The following is a 24,946-nucleotide window of genomic DNA, read 5'->3' as shown; positions in this document are numbered from 1 at the left end:
GTGGCCGTGAGTGGGAATCGAACTCAACCCACCGAGTTCGTAGTGCAGCATATTTGGCGGCAATACATTTCCACGTGATAAACCGCTTAGTTGAGCTAACATTTGTGAGAGCCAGGTCACTTGTGAAAATGAGCAGTATAGCTCAGTGGGCCTTACCTGGTAAAATAAAAAAATCATGATCTGCAACTGCCACCAGAGTCGATTGATTGGCACGTCGCGCATGGTGAGAGACCTGGCCAGCCTGAAAGAGTAGGCCAAGATACCCTTTACAAAGAGGGGCTGACCCCAGAGCTCTCTTAACTCAGCGGAGGCCCTTCTGCCGCTCGTGGCGTGAGCTACAAACTACAGGGCCAGCACCTTTGGCGTTCTTTTTTTATACCTATCTCCACAGCGGCCACCGTTCGTTGTTATCCGAAGCACATTCGCGACACCGTGGGGGGGGGGGGCACCCGCCAAGGGGGCCGTTCCACGTACAATACATTTTTAAACCCGCTTATTATTCCGCAAACATCCCGTGGTCCCGTGGGACCTGAGGGCACGCTACTATGGGAACAGGGCGGAGGGGCACCGGCCGGGGCGCCTCACCTCCACAGCCGTCGCTCTCGCACACGAGCCATCGCCGTGACGCGGAGTAATGTCACCCAGTCCTCTAGCATCCATTTTACTGTCATTCATTCATTTGCTTCGGATCCCTAGGACTTGGGCCGCCTCGTACGACGGTCCCGGAGATGCCAAGCGACGCTACGGACGCAGGTTCATGCGGAATGAAAAATGAACATGCTATCTATAGACAGAGATAAAGACAAAGATCCCCCGTGTAGCCTTAACAGTCAGTTTTTGGGACAAGTGCGTGATGCTGGACGGCCAGCACCACCAGAGTGCCAAACATTGCTCATCCTGCAGACAGACAGACGAGTCCCTGCCGCAGGACTGTGGAATTTCACCGCCCGTTTCTGGACCGACAACAGAAATGGGCACCGCTCACGTTGAGCACAGAGACACGCCACTGGCGTTAGCCGTGGGCGAGCGCAGCGCCGCTAACCACTCCGCAAACTGTCCCCCCCCTCCACCTTTAATTACTTACCGTTCACTCACAATCCGCCAAGACGGCACGTCATATTTTTTTGTTGCACGAAATTTGCACAAGGCATTTATTGATCTACTTTGCAATGCTGACCGTGTTCAATTAGACAACGTCTGGTATGCACCGGGGAGGCAGAGAAACACGCTTGCATCGTCGCTGTGCGAACGCCGAGGTCACCACCTATCGGATGCAGATTCCAAGTGTTCCCGTTACCGAGGGGCGGCGGGGGGGGGTTGAGACGTCTCGACGGGGCGTTCGCATTCTTGGCGGTGTTAATAACGCAACTCGGGCGATGACCTCGTGAACATCGGCCATCCCCAGGACGTTGTTATTCCATTAGCCCCGGGACTCCTCGTCGACAGCGCCCGCGGAGCTTTGCGGACAACGGCGTTTTTGGCGGCGCGGTTCGGATTCACGCTGCGTTGCGGAAAAACCGTGTCGACGTTGTGGCTTGGCGCGCGCACCCCGAAGTGTTTACCACGAACGCGCCGTACCGTCGTTGGACTTGGCAGATGGCACGCTCGGCACCTTGCTAACGATTTAACGAGGGAGCAACAACGGAGGGCATTCTGGATTGGCGTCACTTGAACAGCGCGAGGCTACCGCGACACAAAGGCGTTCCGCAGTTGGGCATTTACTGCCGGTGGGGGGTGACATTTCTCTTTCGGGTTGTACCCAATTTGAGCAATTTTGTGGGTAATTCAAATCTGGCAAATGTGGAGCGTGACACGAGCGCACGTGGCCTACTGTTGTTATTATAACTTTTTTTTTTTAAATAACAACACGGGATCTCTAATGTCCGCTGTGAAATGGACGGCAAGTATTTACAGTTAATACACTGGCAGTATTAACCAGGTCAGCCACTGGGTTCAAACTGCGAACATATGCAACAAATGGCGAATGCACTATACAGTTCGACCATACCCCCTCCCTCTTACAACCACCACGTAATTTTTTACAATGTATTTTTATCTGGTAGACATGCACTTGTTGGTTGGCAAAGGTGGGGAAAGTGTAGTTGCGGAACCACATAAATACAGTACAACAATGGATTGCGCTGCACTGTCCTGTGCTGCGTCGCCGGTAACAACCTGCCATGCATGGTGATCACCCATCCAAAGGGCACCATGTAAACATTGAGATGTTAACTCCCTCGCCTGGTATGCAGGAGATCGTGGGTTCGATCCTGACCATGACGACGCCTGTATATTTTGAGTTTGCGTGTTTTCCTCCTGATTGTGTGGATTATTCCCCGGGTCCTCCGGTTTTTCCCTCCACATTTAGAAACGTGTGTTTAGAGTATTTGTCTGCTATAAATGTCCACGTGACAAGCCACTTCTTTGAGCTACCATTTGTATGTATGTTGAAATTATTTTGCACGGCTGTAGCCGACCGTGTTAAGCGGAGGTATGGATTTGTGGTTAGGATTTGTGGTCAAGTCGGTTCTGAACAAAAGCCATATAGCTGAGTGGGCCTTACCTGGTAAAATAAACTTCGCTAGATAGAAATAGTAAAACACTATCCAGGCTCAATCCCGATTAAGATTCTGAGATCTGATGAAAATTGGTCGGTCACATGGTAGGCGATCGAGTCAGACATTCGGTGGACACGGGAGGGGATGCAAAAGACTCTGGGAGAGCATCGTTCGCAGGAATGAGTCATTAGGCGTCAGTCCCCCATGTAAACAAAGAGGATGTCAACAAAACTGTTGCGATGCGTGTACCGTTTCTCGCGCTAAGTTTCCCTCAACGAAAAACGATCTCGGAGTGGGCTGGCTGGGGGAGAGGGAGGCGGAGGGGGGCAATCACGTGGGCAAGACGAACGATAGCAATGATCCGTAACGAGAAGTAAAAGCAGGGGAACAATGATTATGTAAAAGCGACAAATTCTTCCCGCATAGTCGCCGTTACTCACCAGGATGATCAGAGCGACAGGCCCGAGGAAGCTCCAGATGAAATGGTTGTCTGTCCTGAGCCAGCACCTGAAGAGAACAGCCGCAGAGGAGTCAACGTAAACCCTGCCCATCAGCAGTTTTTTGTCCCCTCAACATCTAGAAACATGCGTTTAGATTATTTTGCTGCTAACAATTTCCACATGATAAGCCACTTTGTTGAGCTATCATTTGTGGCCGGTCGCTTCTGTAAAATAGCTAGTCTGGATAGTTAATCAAATGTTGCCAGATTTTCCCGATGTTATTAGCAACAGCATTCCCTATAAACTATTGGACCACTGTTCTAAGCACTTAAAATTACAGAATACCCAGAGCTCTCCAATGCGTGTTCAGGTTTACCGCGTGCTGTTTGGCATTTCACTCCACGTTCTGCGTGCTTACTCAGGAACTGAACTGCAGTTACCAAACAAGCTTACCAGCATAGAAGTTCGGTCATTGAAAATGATCCCAGCACATTGAGCCGAAACGTCGGGCGTCGTGCCGTACAACACACGAAGCACAATCCAAACATACTCCACAGAGCTACACGACAGCACAACCACCTAGGCCAAGGCGGTCGTTATCAGTGTAGACACTATGTGCCTGTAAAACAATCTACAAAAATATAAGCAGACTGAACAAAAATGTTCAAATTAAGGGACTGCATTGGCAGTATTGCATAAGCTTGAATAAAAAAAAACAATATCATCCATAATACAGTTTTTTTTGGGTTAGAGCGTGTAAATATATAAATGTGTCGTTAAACCCGCCACCACCCGACACAGTCAACTGGTGAGGGTTGTCACGTAAACAAAACGTGCTAATTCGTTACTAGTTCAGCACATCGGTGTGTTGGAGAGCCAAGCCACAACATTTACAATCTGAGTACGACGTTTCGCCAGTAATTACAAAAAATACAACACAGTCTAATGTTTAAGGGCAATGACTATTTTTGAGAGTAGAAAACATTTAGGTAAAATTAAATTTTACTTTGGAAATTAAATTTTTGACATTAATGACAAAGGTGACGAGACTCTCTTTTTAAATGAGTGCAAAAAAATAGCAATTTTAATTTTGCCGGCAGATGCCCTCCCATAAACCCCACGCTGATGTCTCTTTGCTTATTTGTTTTGCGTTTTTTTTGTTGACACGATTCTTTACGAGGGCGACTCTGAACTTGGCAAGCAGCTGCCGCGATGAGCGATTCTTTTGTTTGGGCTGTTGCCGCCACCACCGCCGCCACGTAAACCTCTTCCCAAAAAGGTCGCGCGCTCTCTCTCATAAAACCGCCAAATAAACGCGCTGTGATTTAGTTTCAGGCAGGCGAATTATGTGGCACGCCTGCTCAAATATTGACGAGGAGGAATAAAGGGTGAACATTCCAGAGTCCCGTTGAGATGAACCCCAATGAATGGGGAGTTAACTGCCGGGTAATGTTATGGGTGCTTAACAAGCGCGTCGTGTTATTTGAAACGATGTTGCCACATCAAAGACAACATTTTTAAAATTTCATATGGGCGTGAACATTGACGCAAAGTTTTATTTATTTCTTGTACCACTGCGGAGTTTCCACTAAAACGAGTAAGCTCATATTCAAGTAAACATTTTGTGGCGGAAAACTTAAAAGCGTAGCCCTGCTATAAGTTTGCTCTTGGCACTGCCGCAGGAAGGGCCTCCAATGGAGGGAGCTACCGAAAGTTTCTCGAGAACAAGGTATTTGGCCTACTCTTCCGCAGTAGTTAGATGGGTGGACTGGAGTCCGTAGATTGGCAGGTCGTGTGTGGCGGTGTATGGCAGGGAGCGTGTGCTTTATGAATCCGAAATAGAATAGAGCACAGCTGGTGCATCTGCCAGTCATCTGAATCAGTCAACTCATGGCGTCTGCTGAGTCTGTCCCCAGACGACCTGCCAGCGAGCCTTCGACACTTCACGTGGCCTCAAAGTGCACCTAGCCTGGCACAAGTGCCGGGTGATGTCACCGCCACTTAGGAGGGTACTCCCACCTCTTTCAATATATCTGGCCAGTGTGGATGAGTAGGCCAAAGACCCTCTAGAGTGGGTATCTAGAGCTCCCTCTAGTGAATGTCTTTATGCCAGAGATGGCATTGGTAATTGCAGGACTGCACCTTTACTTTCGCATTATATAAGAGCGTATAAAATATTAATTTAAAAATTCTGTTCTTGTGCTATTCGGGAAACAAATTGGATTGATGATAATAAAAAAATGTAATGCAGTCGCGCGTCAATGAATAATCCATGAGCATGCTCTGGCCCATTCACTTCGGCGTTCAAGTCGAGTGTGCGGCACGGGGTGGTGCCATCACAGGTGACACCGGCCACTGGACGGTGCCTGAGTCTTGGCTGCCTAACATCATCTATATTAATGAGATCACCACATATCTAGTCTGCATTAATATTAATCATGTCGTGCGCCCAGGACTCAGAGCGCCAGGCGAGGACATCTATTATCCCTCGGATATCAGTGGGAGCATCCCAAACGACTCGACGTGCCAAACACAAACCAACTGACTGAATTGTCAAGAGAACCATCCGGCGTCGGCGTGCGCCAACTTTGTTTTTCAGACAGAAGTCAAACAACAAACTGGATATACATATCAGTGGCTATTGCAAGAACACAGCAACACTGTGATAGGGTGGCACTGGCTGCAGAATTGTTGAAATGTGTATGACTGTACGCAGGCGGTTGTATCCGTATATTCGCCGGGTCCTCTGGTTTTCCCCTCCACATTCAGATTGAACATCACGCGTTTAGAGTATTTCGCTGCTATAAATATCCACATGATAAGCCAATGTGTTGGGCTATCATTTGTGGTCTCCGCTGAAAAATAACTATATAGCTCAGTGGGCCTAACCTGGTGAAATGAAAATAGTTTATAGTTACTTTGATAGTGTGTCGCTCGGCACGATGTCCGACGTTTCGCTCCGCATGCCGGCTAAAGCCATATACACGCATCGGAGAGCCACTTCAGAGTAGGGCAGGGTCACGACACTCACACTTTGGCGGTGCCGTAGCTTGTGTAGTCGATGGCGGTGGATATGCCCACCACGGCGGCGGGCAGGCCGTAGCCGAAGAGGTAGAAGTATTTGCGGCGAGAGTACTCGCTCTCAAACACCTCGACGAGCATGAGGTAGAGCTGCACTCCCTCCAGGCACATCCACGCGAATGCCGCCAGGAAGAAGAAGTGCAGCAGCCCAGCGAACACCGAGCACACGATCTGCCGGAGGAACGACCCGCAAAGCCCCGCGGTGAACTACTACCGAGTCGCGTGCCCGCCGGGACCATGTGCAGCGTACTGAGTAAGGGTTAATGCGACCACATTTTCCGGGAGGCTCAAGCAAGAACACGTGGCGAGCCGTCAGATTTTTTTCTACGCAGCCACACGGAGCGTCCTCTCCTTTCTCTCCAACGTTCGCCCTAAGCACTGCTCAAAGACGCCACCTACTCCCTTGCCAACCATAAAGACAAAGGTTCCCCGCATAGCCTTAACACACTGTAGGGACAAGTGCTGTTAGCGAGAAGCACTTATGAAGGCGGGAACGGCACACGACAGGGTGGGTGGCAAGCACCATGCCAGACCGCCTTTGTCTCCCCAGCGGCGATGTTTGCACATCGCATCAAGTAATAATTTGAGGCTGAGTCGACCTAGAGAGGCCCAGAACCGATTCAGATAATCGTCACCGGTGTTGGCCGTGAGCGGGAATCGAACTGGGGTCGCCGGGTTCGTAGCGCAGCGCATGTCAACCGCGACGCCACCACTCCCCGCTAACCCAGCCGGCTTCCCCAGTCGCCTTGCCCTCTGCTTGGAAAGCCCTGTGCACTGTGGAAAGAGCTCCACCCACTTTCCCGGTAGCCGCACCCTTCGCCCGCGTCATGAATCCAGAACGTTTTAAATTAGTGTGGGGGGGGGGGGGGGGTGAGGGGTTAGGGGGGGTGAGGAGCGGTGAGGGGGAACGCATTCCCAAACTTCACAAATGCTTAGGGTGCACCGGGACAGATTTTGTGAAACCACCAGGACTGTCCCTACAAAAATCGAAGCGGCTCCGGTTGGATGGGCGCGAGCGCGTTCGTACCGTGTACTGCGTTTTGTCAATGCCAAGCAGGAAGAGCATCTCGGCCAGGAAGAGGTTGATGCACAGGTTCTTGTGGATGGTGTTGCGGTCGCTCTGCAGGCCGCGGAAGAAGCAGAACGTGAAGATGGCCATGGCGAGGCAGAGCAGCGACACGAGGATCCCCACCCAAGTGATCACCAGGAGCAGCAGCTCGTGGGCCTTGTCTCCGTACTGCGCGGGTGGGGAAAGAGCGGCACGCGGGCAAACGGACGTCGTCATTTGGCGAAATGCAGCACGCGGACCATTGGTCACGACGCTGGTGGTGGAGGCAGAAGCAGAAACACAACTCGATGCAGGTGAGAAGCCGGTTTAATCACCGGTGGCGGTCTGGATTTCAAAACAGGAACTCGGTGGCCCTGGGTCAGCAATCTGGCCTCTGAGTCAGCCAGCCAGCTGATGCAGGCACCACCGTTATAAGCAAGTCAGTTCGGGCAGCACAAACCAACTCATGCACGGTTTCCTCGGTACCAGAGAGAAACATTCCGTAAGGAAATACAATTCCCGAGCTGCTAGAAGTTGTGGAGGTACAGTTTCAGAAAAGGTGGTTGATATGAAGATTCTTTACAAAAATATGTTTACTTTTAGCTATTATTCAATTAATTCTTAAACATGCATCGGTGACAATCCGAGTACTGAATACTGCTGAGAAAACAAAAACAACTGGGTATCTAAACTTTAGAAAATGTTCTAATTTATTTAAGTGCTTTTGAATATATATAAAAACTTACTTCTATTTGATATTTCACTTTCAATTATAGTTGAGGACTTGAATGTACAAAAAATGAAAATGATTTTGAAAAATAATCTATTGGTCTGACGAAGCAAAAAAAGTCTACTTTAAAAAAATATATTTTAGGATCATTCAGAGCACCCGAGGCAGTGCCCTAAGCAAACCGGCTACATGACAGCGGTTGTGCACCCACCACGACTTTGTAAAGCGTAACTGCACCACGAAGCTGAACTTAAGAACAGAAGCAACAACGCGATGCGCATCAGGAAGAAGTCTTATAATCAGCGCCTGCTAATACCTGCCATCACGCATTGTTCAACAACCAACACGCTCATTAACGAAGAAAAGAGAAACAAAAAATAAAAAGTTGTGCAACGAAGCACGGAGAGATGCATGCTGGGAATTATTAGGTCGAGAGGCCAGACAGAGGACCGCGAGGATTGGAGAACCTAAGCAGGTTGAAGGCGCAATGCAAACGATGAAGGTGGGTAGGCGGGCTTGAGCAGGACACATCTTGGCTGGAAGAGATGACAGCCAATGGTGAAGAAGAGTGATCGAGTGCCAGCCAAGGAATTGAATGTGTCCGAGAGGATTCATACTGAGGAGATGGAGTGATGTAATCAGTTCGAGTGCGGGTGCTCGGTGCACTGATCCATCACAGAATATTGAGAGATGGCGATGGCTTGGAGAGGTCTTTGTCCAGCAGTAGATAGATAATGGCTGATAATGATGAATTGTAGCTGACGCATAACAAAAAACATATCAAAGGGTATTTCTGATTAAATGAGCTTTGGGCTGTGCCAATATTCTCGCGCAGTAATAAGCCGATGGTGAAATTGTCCACATTTCTATGGCAAAGAGCAATTTGGAAAAATGGAAATGCATAACCAATGCCAAGATGGTAGATTTTTCTGGCCAACAAAATGGGTCTTCTCCGTAGCCTACCAAACATTTTGATTCATGTTCCATCAAAATTGGTTCAGGATTACGGCCGTTAGAGTGATGCCAGACAGACGGGAATCGTGATTTCAATGCCTTCATTAATTTTAATGAAAAGGCTAAAGTGCTGTGGATTTCAACTCAAAATTACAAAATTTCGCTGCTCAAGCGAGCAATTAAGCAGTGCTAATCTCTGTCGGGAGTGCTGTTGCAATTTTTAAAAACTCCACATTTGTATGGTGGGGGCCAATCTATCTTTAAGGTCACCATTGTTGACTGATGGCCTGAATTTGAACCCGGAGGGGAATTTGAACCTGCAAGCCTCTCGCGACGGCATAGTAACCACCCAGCGAAATGCCATCTTTGCTCTGTGTTTCAAAATGTCAAAAATCGCAAGCGTGTAGCTGAAGAAACACAGGGACACTACGTGCGACAGCGTGCACGTGACGTTACGAAAGGCAGACGTTTCAACACGAGGGAAAGGTCAGGACACGCAGTGCGCGCGGATACTCGAGCGCGATTTTTTTATTTATTTTTTATTTTTTTCACCGGCTAAGGCCCACTGAGAGCTACATAGCTATTTTTCAGAAGCAACCTGGTTATCACAAATGATAGCTCGACGAAGTGGCTTATCGTGTCGAAATGTATGGCAGCAGCCAAATAGCCTAAATACATGATGATTCTAAATGTGGATGGAAAAACCGGAGCACCCGAAGAAAAATCCACGCGACCATGCAAACTCCAAATATACGGGTGTCAGGGTCGGGATCGAAGCCACGACCTCCTGTATACCAGGTGAGGTAATTGACATCTCCCCACCGTGAACACAACACCAGGATGCAGAGCCAAGACGAATGTACTAATTATGGAGAACCAAAGTGACACAAATAAATTAGGCGAGGCCAATCCGTAGGAGATGAAGTGGCGATCTGCAAGCACGATGATGGGGGAGTCGGGCGGAGAGGGAAAGCGGTATCGCCAGTAACAGGTGTCGGTTTTCAATGAGCGCAATAGAAATGCCATCACATCCCACCCCATCAGTCACCTTGAGGGCCCTGCCCAGAATTATTACATTAGGCTGTGCAGAATGTCAGCTTATTGATGTATTGATGCAACAGTTCCTGGCACAATCTCAGGGCTCATAAAGACAGATGTGTCTTAACCGTCCATTTATCATGTTTACGCTGTGAATCACCTATCAGGCATGGGTATCGCGAGGGTTTGCAGTTGGATGCGCAAGAGGCCCGTGACGGCACGTGTGTACTGTGCAAGATGGAAGGTGCGATAACAATCAAGCAGCGGCCTTTTAAATAATGTATTAAAGGCCGGACCCATCTTCGGAGTAAAACATATTTATATACTCGTTTGCGGTAGTTATCGCACTTTTCATTCATCAAGCGGAAAGAGAGAAGAGTAATATTTATGAAGCATTACGCTTAACTTTATATGAAATACACTGTCACGTAAATCTTCTTCCCTTGTTCACAAATGCTACGGTGGAATTGAATGAGACGGGAGAAACATACGTTTTACGGCATGGTATACATCCTTGTAAAAGTGCATAACATATCGGGAGGGACGATAATAGATTGATGGGATGTAATGGAATGACGGGGGACGGAAGAGAAACTGGGCAGAGGTTTCGTGGCGACAATCCTCGACTCCTCTCCTATTCCAGGTTCAACAATATCAGACTCCATTTCGACTCTACGTGGGTGCCCCTTTGCTTTATTATCCCCAAGACGACCTCCACCGTGTCCCCTACCCCTTTTGGTAGCTGTGTGTTCAATTAAATAGCCCATTTGCTCAGCCTTAGCTTACACGTGCTCTGATTTAAAAAGGTCCCTCTATCTAGTCTGCACTGGCTGTGTAGTGTGTGCTCTGCAATTGTGCAGTCCACAAGTGAGAGTTCACGCTTGAGCAGCAAGCCTTTGCGGGAGTGTGCACACAAAGACAAAGATCCCCCCGTTAGAGCCTTGGCAGACTCGGAGCGAGCGCTGTTAGCGAGCGCCTATGAAGGCCTGCACGGCACACGAAGGGGTGGGTGGCCAGCACCACACAGGGCCGCCTTTGTCTCCCCATTGTGGATGTTTAAACACTGCACCATGTACTAATTTGAGGCTGAGTCGACCTAGGGGAGGCCCGAGACCGGTTAAGATAATCGTCACTGGCGGTGTCCTTGAACGGGATTCGAACTCCGGTTACGGGGCTGTAGCATAGCATGCTCACCACTACACTACCGTTCCCCACATTGATGCAATGTGTGTGTATACACACACACCCATACGTTTGGTGCTCACGGTCCCTGGTATTCGTAGGCTCTTTGTGTGAAGACAGACAGAGGGAGGGGAGGGAGGGAGATTACGTCTTCGATTTTTTTTACTTTGTATATATGTAGAACTTCTTTCGCACCATACATAGCCAACCGTGCTAATAGGAGGTGTGGAGGAAGGACAACAAACTAAACACAAAAAGCAGTTCTAAACAAATGAGTTTGTCAATGTAGATTGAAAAGTGCATAACTCCAGTGGCTTCCCAATATCGGAAGGAAGAGCGTTCCAGACGGCCGCAGAAGCGCATCTGAAAACGCACGATGCACCACCATTGGTTGGCGTGACCTACGGTCGGGAGACCGGTTTCTCCGTCGCACGACCAGTGTTGACATTTCACAACGCATTCGCCCTTCGTATCGTCTCCAGTGGGCTGAGGTGAACGCCCGATTGTGCCTCTGGACTCGTGATCTTCCGAGTAAGTTTCGTGCTCTCCTCACTAAGCCGTAGCACGCTGATCCAGTCATTTTTTTTTTGCTTCTTATTTATTATAAAATCACACTTAATAACTCCTCCGTGGGGGTTTTACACTTTTTAAGCCAACTTAATGGGCTCATTTGGCAAGCAGAGTCCAGAGAGCGGCAGCAGAGCCGTTAATGAAGTGAAGGGAGCACACAAGCAGACATCCTTCTGTCTCGCCCACCCGGAATACTGATGACTCACTCGCCTCTCATCCCCCGCTTTGGAGGAAAACATGCAATGGATAAGGGCCACGGCCCGAAACATCGCCAATTAAATATGTGTCGGTTTAACACGCAAAGCTTTCGCGCCCAGAATTATTCATGAGAAAGGTTTTTGGGTTAGATCACATTCATAATAACCCAAAAACATTTATTATGAATAAATATTTTGTCCTTTTATTAAGGCCGCGGTGTTATTAATGAATGTGATGAGTTTGTTTTGCTACCTGTGCCTGTGGACTGCTGACATCGCAGCACCATCATCATCAAATGATGAGTTGAAGTTTGGTGGCAAAGGAAGGTGGATCTCACAAACCCACAGGTTGCGCTGCCAGACGGCCGGGTGAAGCGAGTACAGCAAGCGGGTCGGTTCTTGCTGTGCGGGGCTTTGACTGCCATCCCCCTGACATGCACACCACCGATTAGCACGGTTGGGTATGTTCACAGCATGTGTGTATGTATGTTGAACTTCTTTCACGCTGTACGTAGCCAACCGTGCTAAATTCAACATACAAATGTGTGTGGTTCATTTTGTCAGGGCATTCGATTTGCCCCCTCCCACGCTGAGCAAATCACCCGTTGACACTCATTGACATCGAACGGGCTACACGTCCCAATGATGGACACTCCCGCAGAACAATATTCATACTCAATGAATCTTACCTGGATAACAAAACAAATATGCTCACTGGCAATTAACTAATATCTACATAGACATGGAATAATCAATTCAAAGTGTAATAATACAGCAATCTTTTATTTCTCCAGAAAAAGGTCTCACCGAGTCTCAATTATAATTTTTCATGAGGGTCCTGCATTGGGATGTTTGGCCATTTCGTTTTTTTAAATAGAATGTGTAACTTCACCCACCACGCTTACACGGGGATAGGTACCCGCAGCTCCGCAACGGACTTCTATCTCCTGGCCACCTTATATCAGCCGAGCGGCTTCAGAAGTTTCACAAACTAGCGTACGTGATCAAGCTACCTCTCTCTCCAAAATGCTGGGGTACTCCTGGCTTTGAGACTAACGCATAGACACAAAGAGCATCGTGGGACGGCACACACGTGGTGGTGGAGGAGGCATTGGCATTTTCCTGGCATGGGTTAATCTCTCCAAACAATGACAATTCCTGTCACGTATGGCATTTTATACCAACTCATACGTCCATGTGTACAGGTCTCATAGTCAGAGCGAGCAGCCTTGGGGGGGAAGCCTCCACTGAATTCCTGAGGTTCTCATCGTGGTCCGCCTGTTCGACTTCCACTCGAACAGGCGGTGACCACGTCTGCCGAGGGTGCTCTGGTTACTTGGTTCGGTGTGCACCATTGTTTTCAGGGCAGGTCTCATCCAGGGTGGCTCAATGGTTAGGTTGGCGATTAAACATTTATTGGGAACGTCGCCGTTTTCCCAAAGCGCTCGCTTTGAATCAACGATGCTGGTGCTCATTTTAAATTAAACAAAAACTATTTATTTTTATTTTATCAGGAAAGGCCGACTGAGTTATATAGCTCTTTTCAGAAGCGACCTAGCTATCACAAATGATAGGTCAACGAACGAAGTGGCTTATCATGTGGAGATTTATGGCAGCAGCCCAATAGCCTAAATACATGTTGATTCTAAACGAGGAGGGAAAAACCAGCGGACCCGGAGAAAAATCCACGCGACCACCGGGAGAACATGCAAACTTCAAATATACAGCAGGCGTCAGAGTCGAGATGGAACCCACGACGTCCTGGAGAGTTAACATCTGGCCACCGTGGCTTTACCAGGTGGAGAGATGATGGGTGGACGTACCTCGATGTCACGGCGCGCCATGAGCACCGCGAAGTTGGTCAGGTGGTTGCAAGCGCAGGTCGTGTGGGAGGCGTTGGTGAACAGCAGTTTGCAGCCGTGGCTCGACCAGTGGCCCAGCATCGTGTGCGACGAATAGTTCCAGAAGGAACAGTTGGGGTTGAAGTTTCCATCGGACTGAAAATCACGACAACATTCCCGCAACCGGTTATCTATGCGACAGTATCACCATCATTACCATCATTACCATCATTACCATCACGCTTGATCAATCAACTGCTGGACAGAGGCCTCCTCCCTAGTTTCTCGTGGTCCTCCAATGCAAAATAAATAAATATATGAAAAATACGTTTAAGGAAAAGAAACTGTCAAATGTTAAACATTGCTGTTCAGCTAAATGATTACGGCTCGTCGATGAATTTCATAAACGAGTGTTCAGCATGTTACAAACATGGGCATGAGGCTTTCCACAATGTGCCCTTAACTCGCAGAGTGTGTTTTACAAATGTGGATGCAACGCAATTGTCACTGTTTTTACAATCCATCTTTATGACTGCAAATCCTCAGAGAATTCGTCGCGTATCATGTGGACGTTTTGTAAAATAAATTTGAAGACTCTCAACAGTCCAGGGTAAAACTCCATAAAAACAAATGTGCTAAGAAAGCCCGTTCATTATAGACGGGGACTTCAATGCTGAAGTTCAACGTGCAAAGGAAAATGTGTCGGCGTGTAATGCGTTGCCGTAAGCAGTGCACATTCCTAAATCACCAACAGGCACGATAGTCGCCGCAAGCGCAATTCATTACGAGCAAAACTTTCAGTCCCATAAAAAAATGAGATATGCCGAAATTTAATCAGTTAGTCTACATGTCCGTATTCATAACGCTGTCAAATTACGCTATGCCAGCTTAAATCACACCGTTGCCGTAGAACGCTTCACTTGATTACCGCGACAATAGCCACCATCCGCGCATGCAAACACGGAGGGTGGGGGGGGGGGCTACGTTAACGAGTTGGCACATTTCAGAGCCAGAGTTGCAGCCACTACGTCTGCAAATTTGCGCGCATTATAAATTGAACTATCATTATTATACAACGCGACACACACCGCTGGTGCAGTAACGCAGCACAATATAACTAAATATATGCAGAGTCTACATGCTAACCGCATCTCAAGGCGTTGTGCACACCCACAGCTTCGGTAACGCGTTCCAACGTTGTGTTCTGTCTCCACCCCTTCAGGCTCCATGGTCCCCAGTCACGACCACGTGACCCACACATGCAGTTCTACTGAGTTGGTGGCTTTGGCTGAGACCGAGGGCGTTCGTAGATGCGCCGCACATATCCTTGCGTTGTTCACCCTGTGCGACCGTCCTCATCGGTGTTTAATTAGCGACAGTAACCTCGCACGATGTGAGATGTGGTCAGATGACGTCATGTGAAATGACGTCATCATCTTGGCAGGCAAAGCAAATGTACTTTTGCACTGGGCTTTTGGTGTTATGGGTAAACCCTTCATCATTGTCACCCAATATTACATGCAGACAGATGGATAGAACCGATGCATTCATGCTTTCAACCTAATTATTATGAAACTTGTTTATTGATTACCAATACACTTTTTTAGGAAGGTTCTGCCAAGTGTTTCACAGCAGGGGGCAATGTTACTGCTATGTGTAATCATTATTGTGTTATTTGAGGGTACATTTTCAGCGTTGGGATGTTTTTGGCGATACCAGTGAGATTCTATGGGGGTTTTTTGTTAGTTAGAAATCAGAGGAAACTGGAGAACCCAGAGTAGACCCATGCAGAACACGAACCCAGACGCTTCTTGCTGCCGTGTTGGGAAGCATTGAAAATAGTTGATTCTTCGACTAAATCGTGACCCTTGAATTACAACAACTTTTCGAGGTTGTGCATATGGCCACAATTATACACAAAGCACAGATTGTCGATGTATTGATGTTCATGATCATTTGCAAAGTTTTTTTAAAAACCAGACTTTTTCATATGCCCCTGTCTATCCATGAAACGTATCCGATATTCCCACACCATATCTGTATGTCACTGACAAACTAAAGGCACAGGTCCATTACACAAACGCTTCCTATTTACCAACCTGACCCAACATTCACATTGCTCGCTCCTTCTGAAAGGGTCACGTAATTCTTTCACCATTCTCTTCATCAACACAGGGCTGAGGATATCAGCGGACGCATTTTGGTTACTTTACCGTTTATGAAAATGGACGTTGATAATTGAACTCACTAATTATATTTCGAGTTGGTGCTATGGAAATAAAACACACTTCAAAGCAAATTAAACGCGGTGTTATCTTAAAGCATAATCATGTTCCTGGTTGGGTCTGTTCTAATATAAAAGTAGAGCACCTTTTTTTGCTATTTTTAGAGCGGCAATCGGCTCTGCCAGGATCCTGGGTTTTATCACGATGACGTTCCTGCTGGTTCAACGATAAATGCTGTGGAACTTGAAATGTGTGAAGATCTTCGTTGTGATTAAGAAAATCAGCAGTGAGAATCTTCTCATTAAAAATCCATCTGTCACCAATTGGCGGTGCCAATGCAAGCGAGCGGTGGGTGGGTGGGTGGGGTGGGAGCACATCTTTTAAAATTATTTCGCACGATTCCTCATCGCTTTGAAAGTTTTGTGCAACGGCAGGCGGTACATAATAACCTGTAATGTTTTATAATTTGAATTGCAATTAAATAAAACATTTTGACAGCTTTACATCTTCATACTCACGAGTAGGATAAATCACATTCAGGGATGGGTTGTCATGTGATTCGAGCCTTCGTCTCACATTGAGAAGGTTGACTCTGCTCGCAATTTCTCGTTGTCCGATGTAGAGTTTGAGTCCCCATCATCAAATGTGGAATGTCCACTGTTGGCTGGCTCTCGGCCACCAATCGTGATTCTCTCCTGCCCACGTGTGCACCGGAGTCGATGGGCAGACGTCAAAGTGAATGTGGATGCGCGTTCGCCACCTGTCGCAGGATTTCACCGTTTGAGCCCCACACGCAGTGCGTGAGGCACAAGTAGACGCCCCCCCCCCCCCGCTTCACAGCGGACGTGAAAGACCTCGCTACGCGAGCTGTATTTAAAAACGCGCTAATCACTCGATTGGGAAAACACGTGGCAAGATCACCCCCCAACCGCGAAAAGAGCGCACGCCGCGTTTGTGAAACGTCGCGCCTTCGCGAAGAGCCTTCCGCTAAAAGAACGGCGCCAAACACCGACCACGCCGAAGCTCTGCGGGGGAGGGCCCCCCCCGGGAGGGCCCCCCCCCCCCCAACCCCTCCTCACCTGGTTGTGGCGCAGCGTGAAGACGACGGGCTCGCTGAGGAAGACGCGGTTCAGCTCCTTGTTGATGGAGGCCGAGATGATGCGCGAGCTCACCGCCAGCGAGTGGTTCTGGCCCGTCGCGTTGTTCAGTGCGTTCCCCACTGTGGCGTTCTCCGTGCTCAGGAAGGGAGCCAGCTTGTCGTACAGAGTGAACACCAGCTTCGTCACGCCTGCAGAGACCCAGCGCACGCAAACCTTGTGTCGCCCAGCGTTTCGTTTTCCCGCAATATGACGTTCGCGGGACGGATCGTTAAAGATGCAGGAGCTGTCAAAAATTCACGTCGGCACAAATGCACCTGTTGCCCCACCACCAATGTCACCACCGCCACCGTTGGGAATGCGTGGGCAGAGAAGGCCCGTGGTGCCAACCGGAGTGGTCCACGTTTCACCGCGTTTTAGTGCAGGCCTCATAAGCAAGGTCAGGTGGGTAACACGACAGCTGTGACAGTGTCTCGTGACACCGCCAGCAAAAGTAATTATCCTCAAGCGACCAGTGTCGAGAAAAACCCCTGTTGCTGCTTCTGCTTCTGACAGCGATGAGTTTCAGTCGAGACGAAATATTAATGACAGTGTCATCTGGAATCGGCAGTTTTGGAAAATATATTGTGATGCGGGATGAGAAAGTAAGGTGCAATAAACAGAGCAGAGGTGTCATGCAATCACAAGCACATGCACGGCTGCATTGTTCCTTTCGTCGACGTGTTTATGCCACGAAAATGCGACCCAAAAATAAATATCTGTTACTTTGTACGAACATATCTAGGATTTATATCTGCCTGAAATTCAAGTGACGGCCATGCGCATTTCATTTGTACTCCTACAATGCCCTCTTAGTTCCGTAACGCCCTATCAGCTCCCTCCGATGTGCGATCGCGTTGTACCACGTGTTTCTCGTCACCATGCCCCAACCTTTTGTTCCAGCATGGCGTGACGTCTGAAGTTTTTCTCGACGCACTGGGGGCAAAACTTTGGTTATTGCGTCGACGAATTTTGCGGTGCAAAACACGAAAACCGCAACGGGCGAGCGAATCGGCACGAACGCAAAACCCTACGCAGGAGCAGTCTCCTATCGCCTCCATTCACGAGGTGGGATCTCTGCGGCCGTGGCAAGATGCGGTGCAACGTGGCAGCTGCTCCACGGTCCTCCACGGAGCTCAGCGCAAGGAGGGGAATGTGAAAACCGACTTCTGCTCGTACATTAACCGGCATTTGTGACGTGAATTTGTAGTTATAAAAAAAAAAACGAGGACAAGGTGCAGCCATGCAATTACTCGTTGATGACACTCCGGGCAGAAGGGGTCTCCCCCACTAGTGGTGGCTTAAGAGAACCCCTACGGAGGGTGTTTCCACCTATTCTGCCACACTGGCCAGGCATCTTGTAAGAGGTCGCAGTTAGCCCCACGTTACCCCACCACCACGCAAGACCTGCCGATCGACTAACTGTGGTGTAATGGCCAAAGCAGTGCGTCGCCAACTGAGCAGATTTAAATTCCTGCATTGTCACAAATCAATGTTCGTTTTGATGTAATACAACGGCACCTAATTGTTTTCTGGGTCGTGTGCCTCTTTTAATCTAAGATGCACAATGTGAAGGAAACAACATGTTTACGGAGCTGTCCACGTTGCACACAAACGCCCTTTGTTCCAATGATTGGCTGTCACGCGCTGCCTACATCGGTACAATTCTTCCCAACGTATGCAGACCTAGCGGCACAGTGTTGGTCCCGCGACCTGCCGGCCATATGCTGTGTAAATCGGGGGGTGGGGGGGGGGAACATGACCATAATGGTTTAATAAAATATTAATTTCCTTTTATGCCACGAACAAATTGTGTTTGGAGTCCGTGATTGCCGAGTGGATAACAGCAGGAATGACTCGCAAAGGGCAGCCGAGAGAGCATTACCTATGCATCACCCACATTCCCCAAAAATATATTGTGCAGGCAATGTTGACGGACCATATTCAGGAAAATATAATGGTCCGACGTTTACGTGTCGGAATAGAAAACACGTTCTACATTGCAGCCGTTTCACTCTTTAACAAATGTTAAAGCCCAGCTCCCGTCATACAACATAAATCTTTGTTTTAAGCGTCAATCAATGCCGAACAGATATTGCGTGATGCTCAGATATTTTTTTTCATATTTTTCTTGAGAAGTCCAATTTTGTTAACATGCAATGAAAAATGCCGTGTAAAACAAGACGATAATGACGACGATTCTATAAGTAAGTTTACATTGCAACGGCTCTGAAAATGAGATTGATAATATTAATCGTGTTAACTTTAATATAGCGTTCTCATTTATGCAAATTGCATCTCTCACAACTGTTGAGGAACCACAAAGCCCAAGCGCTGCAAGTCCGCTATATACTAAGATGTGTACAGCAAATTAATGGAGTGCTTATATATGATGTTAATATACTGCAAGTCTATTTACAATGGAAAAACCCTATGATGTTGATGATTGCAGAAGAATGTTTGTCATATTTTTTATGCAGTCGATGAGTGTGGTGATTTTGAGAGCCTGCAATATTGCGTGCAAGAGACAACCCATCCTTTTTCATTCTCGAAGCAATTAAGCAATTATGCACTAGATTTCCGATTACGAACACCCTCATGGACATTTAACTCGAATGCAAAGGGAAACAAAGCGACCGTTAAGAAGGTAAACAAAAAAAATCCTACCGAGTCTAAATGTCTCCACGCTCAAATGAGCAAATACAATTCAACGTCATTTAGCTTCGCCAAATGTCAGAGAGATTAGTGAGCGATGTTATGCAGGTGAGTTTGTAACCAACCCCCCCCCACCCCCTTTTCTTCATCCACCCCCCACCTGGGAGGCTGCCGTGGGGGGTGGGGGGCGGTGGTGGGGGGGGGGGTCAGTGGTGGGGAGGGGGGTCCGGACGCACCGTTGCGGCTGTTCTGCTTGATGGTGTTGGCGGAGAGAACGATGGAGTCACCGTCCTGGCCTCCCGCCGGGAAGGAGTAGTCCCGCAGAGAGCCCTCCGTGTTGAGCACCAAGATGGAGAGCACTGCAGAGTCGTGCGGGGAACGGGACCGGCGCACCGTGACAATGAGCAGCGGCAGCAGATGAATGGTGAGGTGAGTGAGGTGAGTGAGGTGAGTGCGGTGAGTGAGGTGAGTGAGGTGAGTGAGGTGAGCGAGGTGAGTGCGGTGAGTGAGGTGAGTGAGGTGAGTGAGGTGAGTGCGGTGAGTGCGGTGAGTGAGGTGAGTGTGGTGAGTGAGGTGAGTGAGGTGAGTGAGGTGAGTGAGGTGAGCGAGGTGAGTGAGGTGAGTGAGGTGAGTGAGGTGAGTGAGGTGAGCGAGGTGAGTGAGGTGAGTGAGGTGAGTGGGGTGAGTGAGGTGTGCGAGGTGAGTGCGGTGAGTGCGGTGAGTGAGGTGAGTGAGGTGAGTGAGGTGAGTGAGGTGAGCGAGGTGAGTGAGGTGAGTGAGGTGAGCGAGGTGAGCGAGGTGAGTGAGGTGAGTGAGGTGAGTGAGGTGAGTGAGGTGAGCGAGGTGAGTGAGGTGAGTGAGGTGAGTGGGGTGAGTGAGGTGTGCGAGGTGTGCGAGGTGAGTGAGGTGAGTGAGGTGAGTGAGGTGAGCGAGGTGAGTGAGGTGAGTGAGGTGAGCGAGGTGAGTGAGGTGAGTGAGGTGAGTGCGGTGAGTGAGGTGAGTGAGGTGAGCGAGGTGAGTGCGGTGAGTGCGGTGAGTGAGGTGAGTGAGGTGAGCGAGGTGAGTGCGGTGAGTGAGGTGAGTGAGGTGAGCGAGGTGAGTGCGGTGAGTGCGGTGAGTGAGGTGAGTGAGGTGAGCGAGGTGAGTGCGGTGAGTGAGGTGAGTGAGGTGAGTGAGGTGAGCGAGGTGAGTGCGGTGAGTGAGGTGAGTGAGGTGAGCGAGGTGAGTGCGGTGAGTGCGGTGAGTGAGGTGAGTGAGGTGAGCGAGGTGAGTGAGGTGAGTGAGGTGAGCGAGGTGAGCGAGGTGAGTGCGGTGAGTGAGGTGAGTGAGGTGAGCGAGGTGAGCGAGGTGAGTGAGGTGAGTGAGGTGAGCGAGGTGAGCGAGGTGAGTGAGGTGAGTGAGGTGAGTGCGGTGAGTGAGGTGAGTGAGGTGAGTGAGGTGAGTGAGGTGAGTGCGGTGAGTGAGGTGAGTGAGGTGAGTGAGGTGAGCGAGGTGAGTGAGGTGAGTGAGGTGAGTGAGGTGAGTGAGGTGAGTGCGGTGAGTGAGGTGTGCGAGGTGAGTGAGGTGAGTGCGGTGAGTGCGGTGAGTGAGGTGAGTGAGGTGAGTGCGGTGAGTGAGGTGAGTGAGGTGAGTGAGGTGAGCGAGGTGAGTGAGGTGAGTGAGGTGAGTGAGGTGAGTGCGGTGAGTGAGGTGTGCGAGGTGAGTGAGGTGAGTGCGGTGAGTGAGGTGAGTGCGGTGAGTGAGGTGAGTGAGGTGAGTGAGGTGAGTGCGGTGAGTGAGGTGAGTGAGGTGAGCGAGGTGAGTGAGGTGAGTGAGGTGAGTGAGGTGAGTGAGGTGAGTGCGGTGAGTGAGGTGTGCGAGGTGAGTGAGGTGAGTGCGGTGAGTGAGGTGAGTGCGGTGAGTGAGGTGAGTGAGGTGAGTGAGGTGAGCGAGGTGAGTGAGGTGAGTGAGGTGAGTGCGGTGAGTGAGGTGAGTGAGGTGAATGAGGTAAGTGAGGTGAGTGCGGTGAGTGAGGTGAGTGAGGTGAGTGAGGTGAGTGAGGTGAGTGAGGTGAGTGCGGTGAGTGAGGTGAGTGAGGTGAGTGCGGTGAGGTGAGTGAGGTGAGTGAGGTGAGTGAGGTGAGTGCGGTGAGTGAGGTGAGTGAGGTGAGCGAGGTGAGTGAGGTGAGTGAGGTGAGCGAGGTGAGCGAGGTGAGCGAGGTGAGCGAGGTGAGTGAGGTGAGTGAGGTGAGTGGGGTGAGTGAGGTGAGTGAGGTGAGTGAGGTGAGTGAGGTGAGTGCGGTGAGTGAGGTGAGTGAGGTGAGCGAGGTGAGTGAGGTGAGTGAGGTGAGTGAGGTGAGTGAGGTGAGTGAGGTGAGTGGGGTGAGTGAGGTAAGTGAGGTGAGTGCGGTGAGTGAGGTGAGTGAGGTGTGCGAGGTGAGTGAGGTGAGTGAGGTGAGTGCGGTGAGTGAGGTGAGTGAGGTGAGCGAGGTGAGTGAGGTGAGCGAGGTGAGTGAGGTGAGTGCGGTGAGTGAGGTGAGTGAGGTGAGTGAGATGCGTAAACAGCCGCACAGGGTATGGTCAACAGCAGCGGACACACGGTGAGGTGAGCGGTCGCACAGCGATATGCACATTGGGAATTTACGGATATCACAGTGGTCCGTCGACGCTGCCCCAACCATGAGCAACTCCCATCTTTACTCCGACAACAACAACAATATCGACGACACAACCTGAACTCCCCGGCACCTCGCGGCACGCGCCGGCGCGCAAGCAACGTTTTACCGATGTTGTCGGTCGCGATGGAGACGTTGTCCTGCTCCATGAGGTTCTCGGCCAGCACAAAGGCACCCTCCTCGATGGTGTCCACCATCATGGTGGCGGCGTGCGTCTGCTCCGTGTCGTTCATGTCGCGCCAGGACTGCAGGGCGTCCGGCTTCAGCAGGTTGTTCACGGCCTCCACGATGGCCTGGACCGAGACGCGGGCGTTGTCGACAGAACGCGGGGATGCGCGGTTACTGACGCATGGCCATCGAGCGATTATTCAATCGTGGGCAATGGCAAAACCCCATAGCTCTGGATCTCTCTTTTGTATTATTATACTCGATTCGTTGCCTCCTACTTATGTCTACATACAAGGTTTAATTTCAGCCAGGCCTGTCTGGGTACCACATCCAGTACGACCTGTCGCTGTCGCCGTGGCTAAGGCTTGGTCGGGTGCCGCCTGCTCCGGTCTACCGGCGACCCGGAAAATATTCCGTGAGAAATTAATCGCCTGGATACACGATGCATGTGCTTGATGGAGTTAGCGTCCATTGCTTGTGTGGCCATAATTCAGATCGTGGCTTTGATTAAATGCAGCCTCAGCAAGGAATAAGATTTTTTATCGGCGCTGAATCATCAAGGGATAATCAGCTTCAGGGAGTGTAGCTACCCGTTTGAATCGTGATGATTGGTAAATATAATTTAGCTGAAGCTTTCATGAAAGGTTGAGCTAAAATGCAATTTTTCATGTTTAAATGGTGCTCATTCATAAAAGAATAATAGTTTGATACAAAACAAGTTCCAATATTCAAGGAAATCTGCTGTGGTATAAATGTGAATGATTGTATACGAGTTTGGGTAGCTCACTGCAGACCAGCTAAAAGAAACATCTTAATTGGAACTCACTGCCAAGTACAAAGCAGAAGGAACAAGATTCAAATTTGCCAAAGGCAATGGAGCAGCATGACAACTGAGGCATGAAGAAGCCTGGGTTCAATGAATGTGTTTACAGCTGCAATGTCTGGCTCAAACTTTTGTCCAGGTTCATGACAATAAACCAAACCAATGATTTCCCACATACAATAGCAGATTCGCAAGCAATATTGTTTTGCAGAATCTCAGAAAATAGTGCTTTGTATTTCCTGGAGAAGTGAGCCAAGACTATCCAATACCAAATCACCTTGAGATGTCCTGCCTCCCCCACTGCTTGTGCCACGGGGGCATGGGCATATTTTCACGACACACAACGGACGACAAAAACAGTCGCCAGCATTCAAATCGGAGCCTATAAATTAGTAATTAACGACACCCTGGTTACTTATCTGACTTAATTTGACGCAATTTGATGTCAAAATTTAATTTAATGTGGCCAAGGTTGAAAACATTAATTTACAACAGATTCTTACGAGGGTGTCCTCTATCAATATATAACTCGGGGAAACATGCAGATTACATTGTCGAAGGCGCTGTGGGAATGAGTCACAATTATACTGTTAATATTTGTTCCTGACAATCAAATTTTGGAAAAACGTTTTACAAACTACAAAATAATTCCCCTCTGTGAAACTGATATAATTTTGAAAACTTGAAAAAAAAAGATTTACAAGTTTTCCTTTGTCCCTTGCAGCAGCCACAGCATCTGTGACCCAATTTGTGTCAGTGAAACATTTAACTAACAGCTGGATAAGACTTAAGGCTTCACATTATATGGCTGAAGGAGAAAAACGGGAATTGGTAAAACTCCAAAAATGACAAATACACTACGAGTCCAAGGGAAGGTTGGCATAAGTCCACATGGTACAGTTGAACCGGACAAACTAAGTACTGGGGAAGATATTGTTATTTATTAAGAAGTAAAACAAGTCTAGATTTGTGCTCAATTGTTACACAAAGTGTGCTACGTACTACACTAGCAGCAAATATTTATACAATTACGTGTGATAATTCATAGCCATTGTCAATGCACGGCTAGATGAAGACCTAACCACGTGGGGGATTGTGAAGTAACGAAGGGGCCTACGACCAGTTCTGATATCGCTCAAAACGATATCAGCGCATGGCCGGGAATCGAATTCAGATCGCCGGCTTCATCGTGCAGTCCGCTGATCACTGTGTAAATATATGAACCCAGTTATTTATTTCAAGAGGAAATAGTGGCTGGTATCTAACGAGACTCACTCGTTAGATACCTGCCAGTCACAGCAGAAACATGGGCCCAACTCCTCTTATGGTTACTAGCTGAAGTGACTTGTGTACAGACTGCAAGATACAATCAACACGTTGACTGCTGTTGCTAGCGAGAAATTATTAGGGACCATCAAAGCAGACACAAATACAAAGGTGTCATTTATTATGCTATTATTATGATTCTTGGTGGGAAAGCCGCACCGAGTCTCATGATTCTATTTTAGAAAGGTCCTGCAAAGTTTTCGCAGGAGTGGGGGACAATGATTGCTATGTATATCCAAACTGAGTAATTGATTAAATTTGGACCGTGACACCAACACGCAATGCCCTACTCTTGTTCAGGACACTCCAGGATCTCTCATG

General features: G+C 48.7%; 1 protein-coding gene across 21 annotated transcripts in view; it reads right to left on the bottom strand.

Moving 5' to 3' along the window:
• Positions 1–24,946, bottom strand: part of LOC144947689 (adhesion G protein-coupled receptor L2-like) — a 343,364-nt gene that overhangs the window by 47,535 nt on the left and 270,883 nt on the right. For all 21 annotated transcript variants that reach the window (XM_078876983.1, XM_078876984.1, XM_078876969.1 and 18 more), the window contains 7 exons: positions 22,418–22,601; positions 19,892–20,014; positions 16,944–17,152; positions 13,622–13,795; positions 7,107–7,316; positions 6,030–6,250; positions 2,999–3,065 (listed from right to left, as the gene is read on the bottom strand). In XM_078876983.1, coding sequence (XP_078733109.1) covers positions 2,999–3,065; positions 6,030–6,250; positions 7,107–7,316; positions 13,622–13,795; positions 16,944–17,152; positions 19,892–20,014; positions 22,418–22,601 — 1,188 coding nt within the window. The remainder of the gene's footprint in view (positions 1–2,998; positions 3,066–6,029; positions 6,251–7,106; positions 7,317–13,621; positions 13,796–16,943; positions 17,153–19,891; positions 20,015–22,417; positions 22,602–24,946) is intronic.

The sequence above is a fragment of the Lampetra fluviatilis genome, chromosome 46, assembly GCF_964198595.1.
Source record: "Lampetra fluviatilis chromosome 46, kcLamFluv1.1, whole genome shotgun sequence".
NCBI classification, from domain to species: Eukaryota; Metazoa; Chordata; class Hyperoartia; order Petromyzontiformes; family Petromyzontidae; genus Lampetra; species Lampetra fluviatilis.
This window is presented reverse-complemented; position numbering and strand designations above follow the sequence as displayed.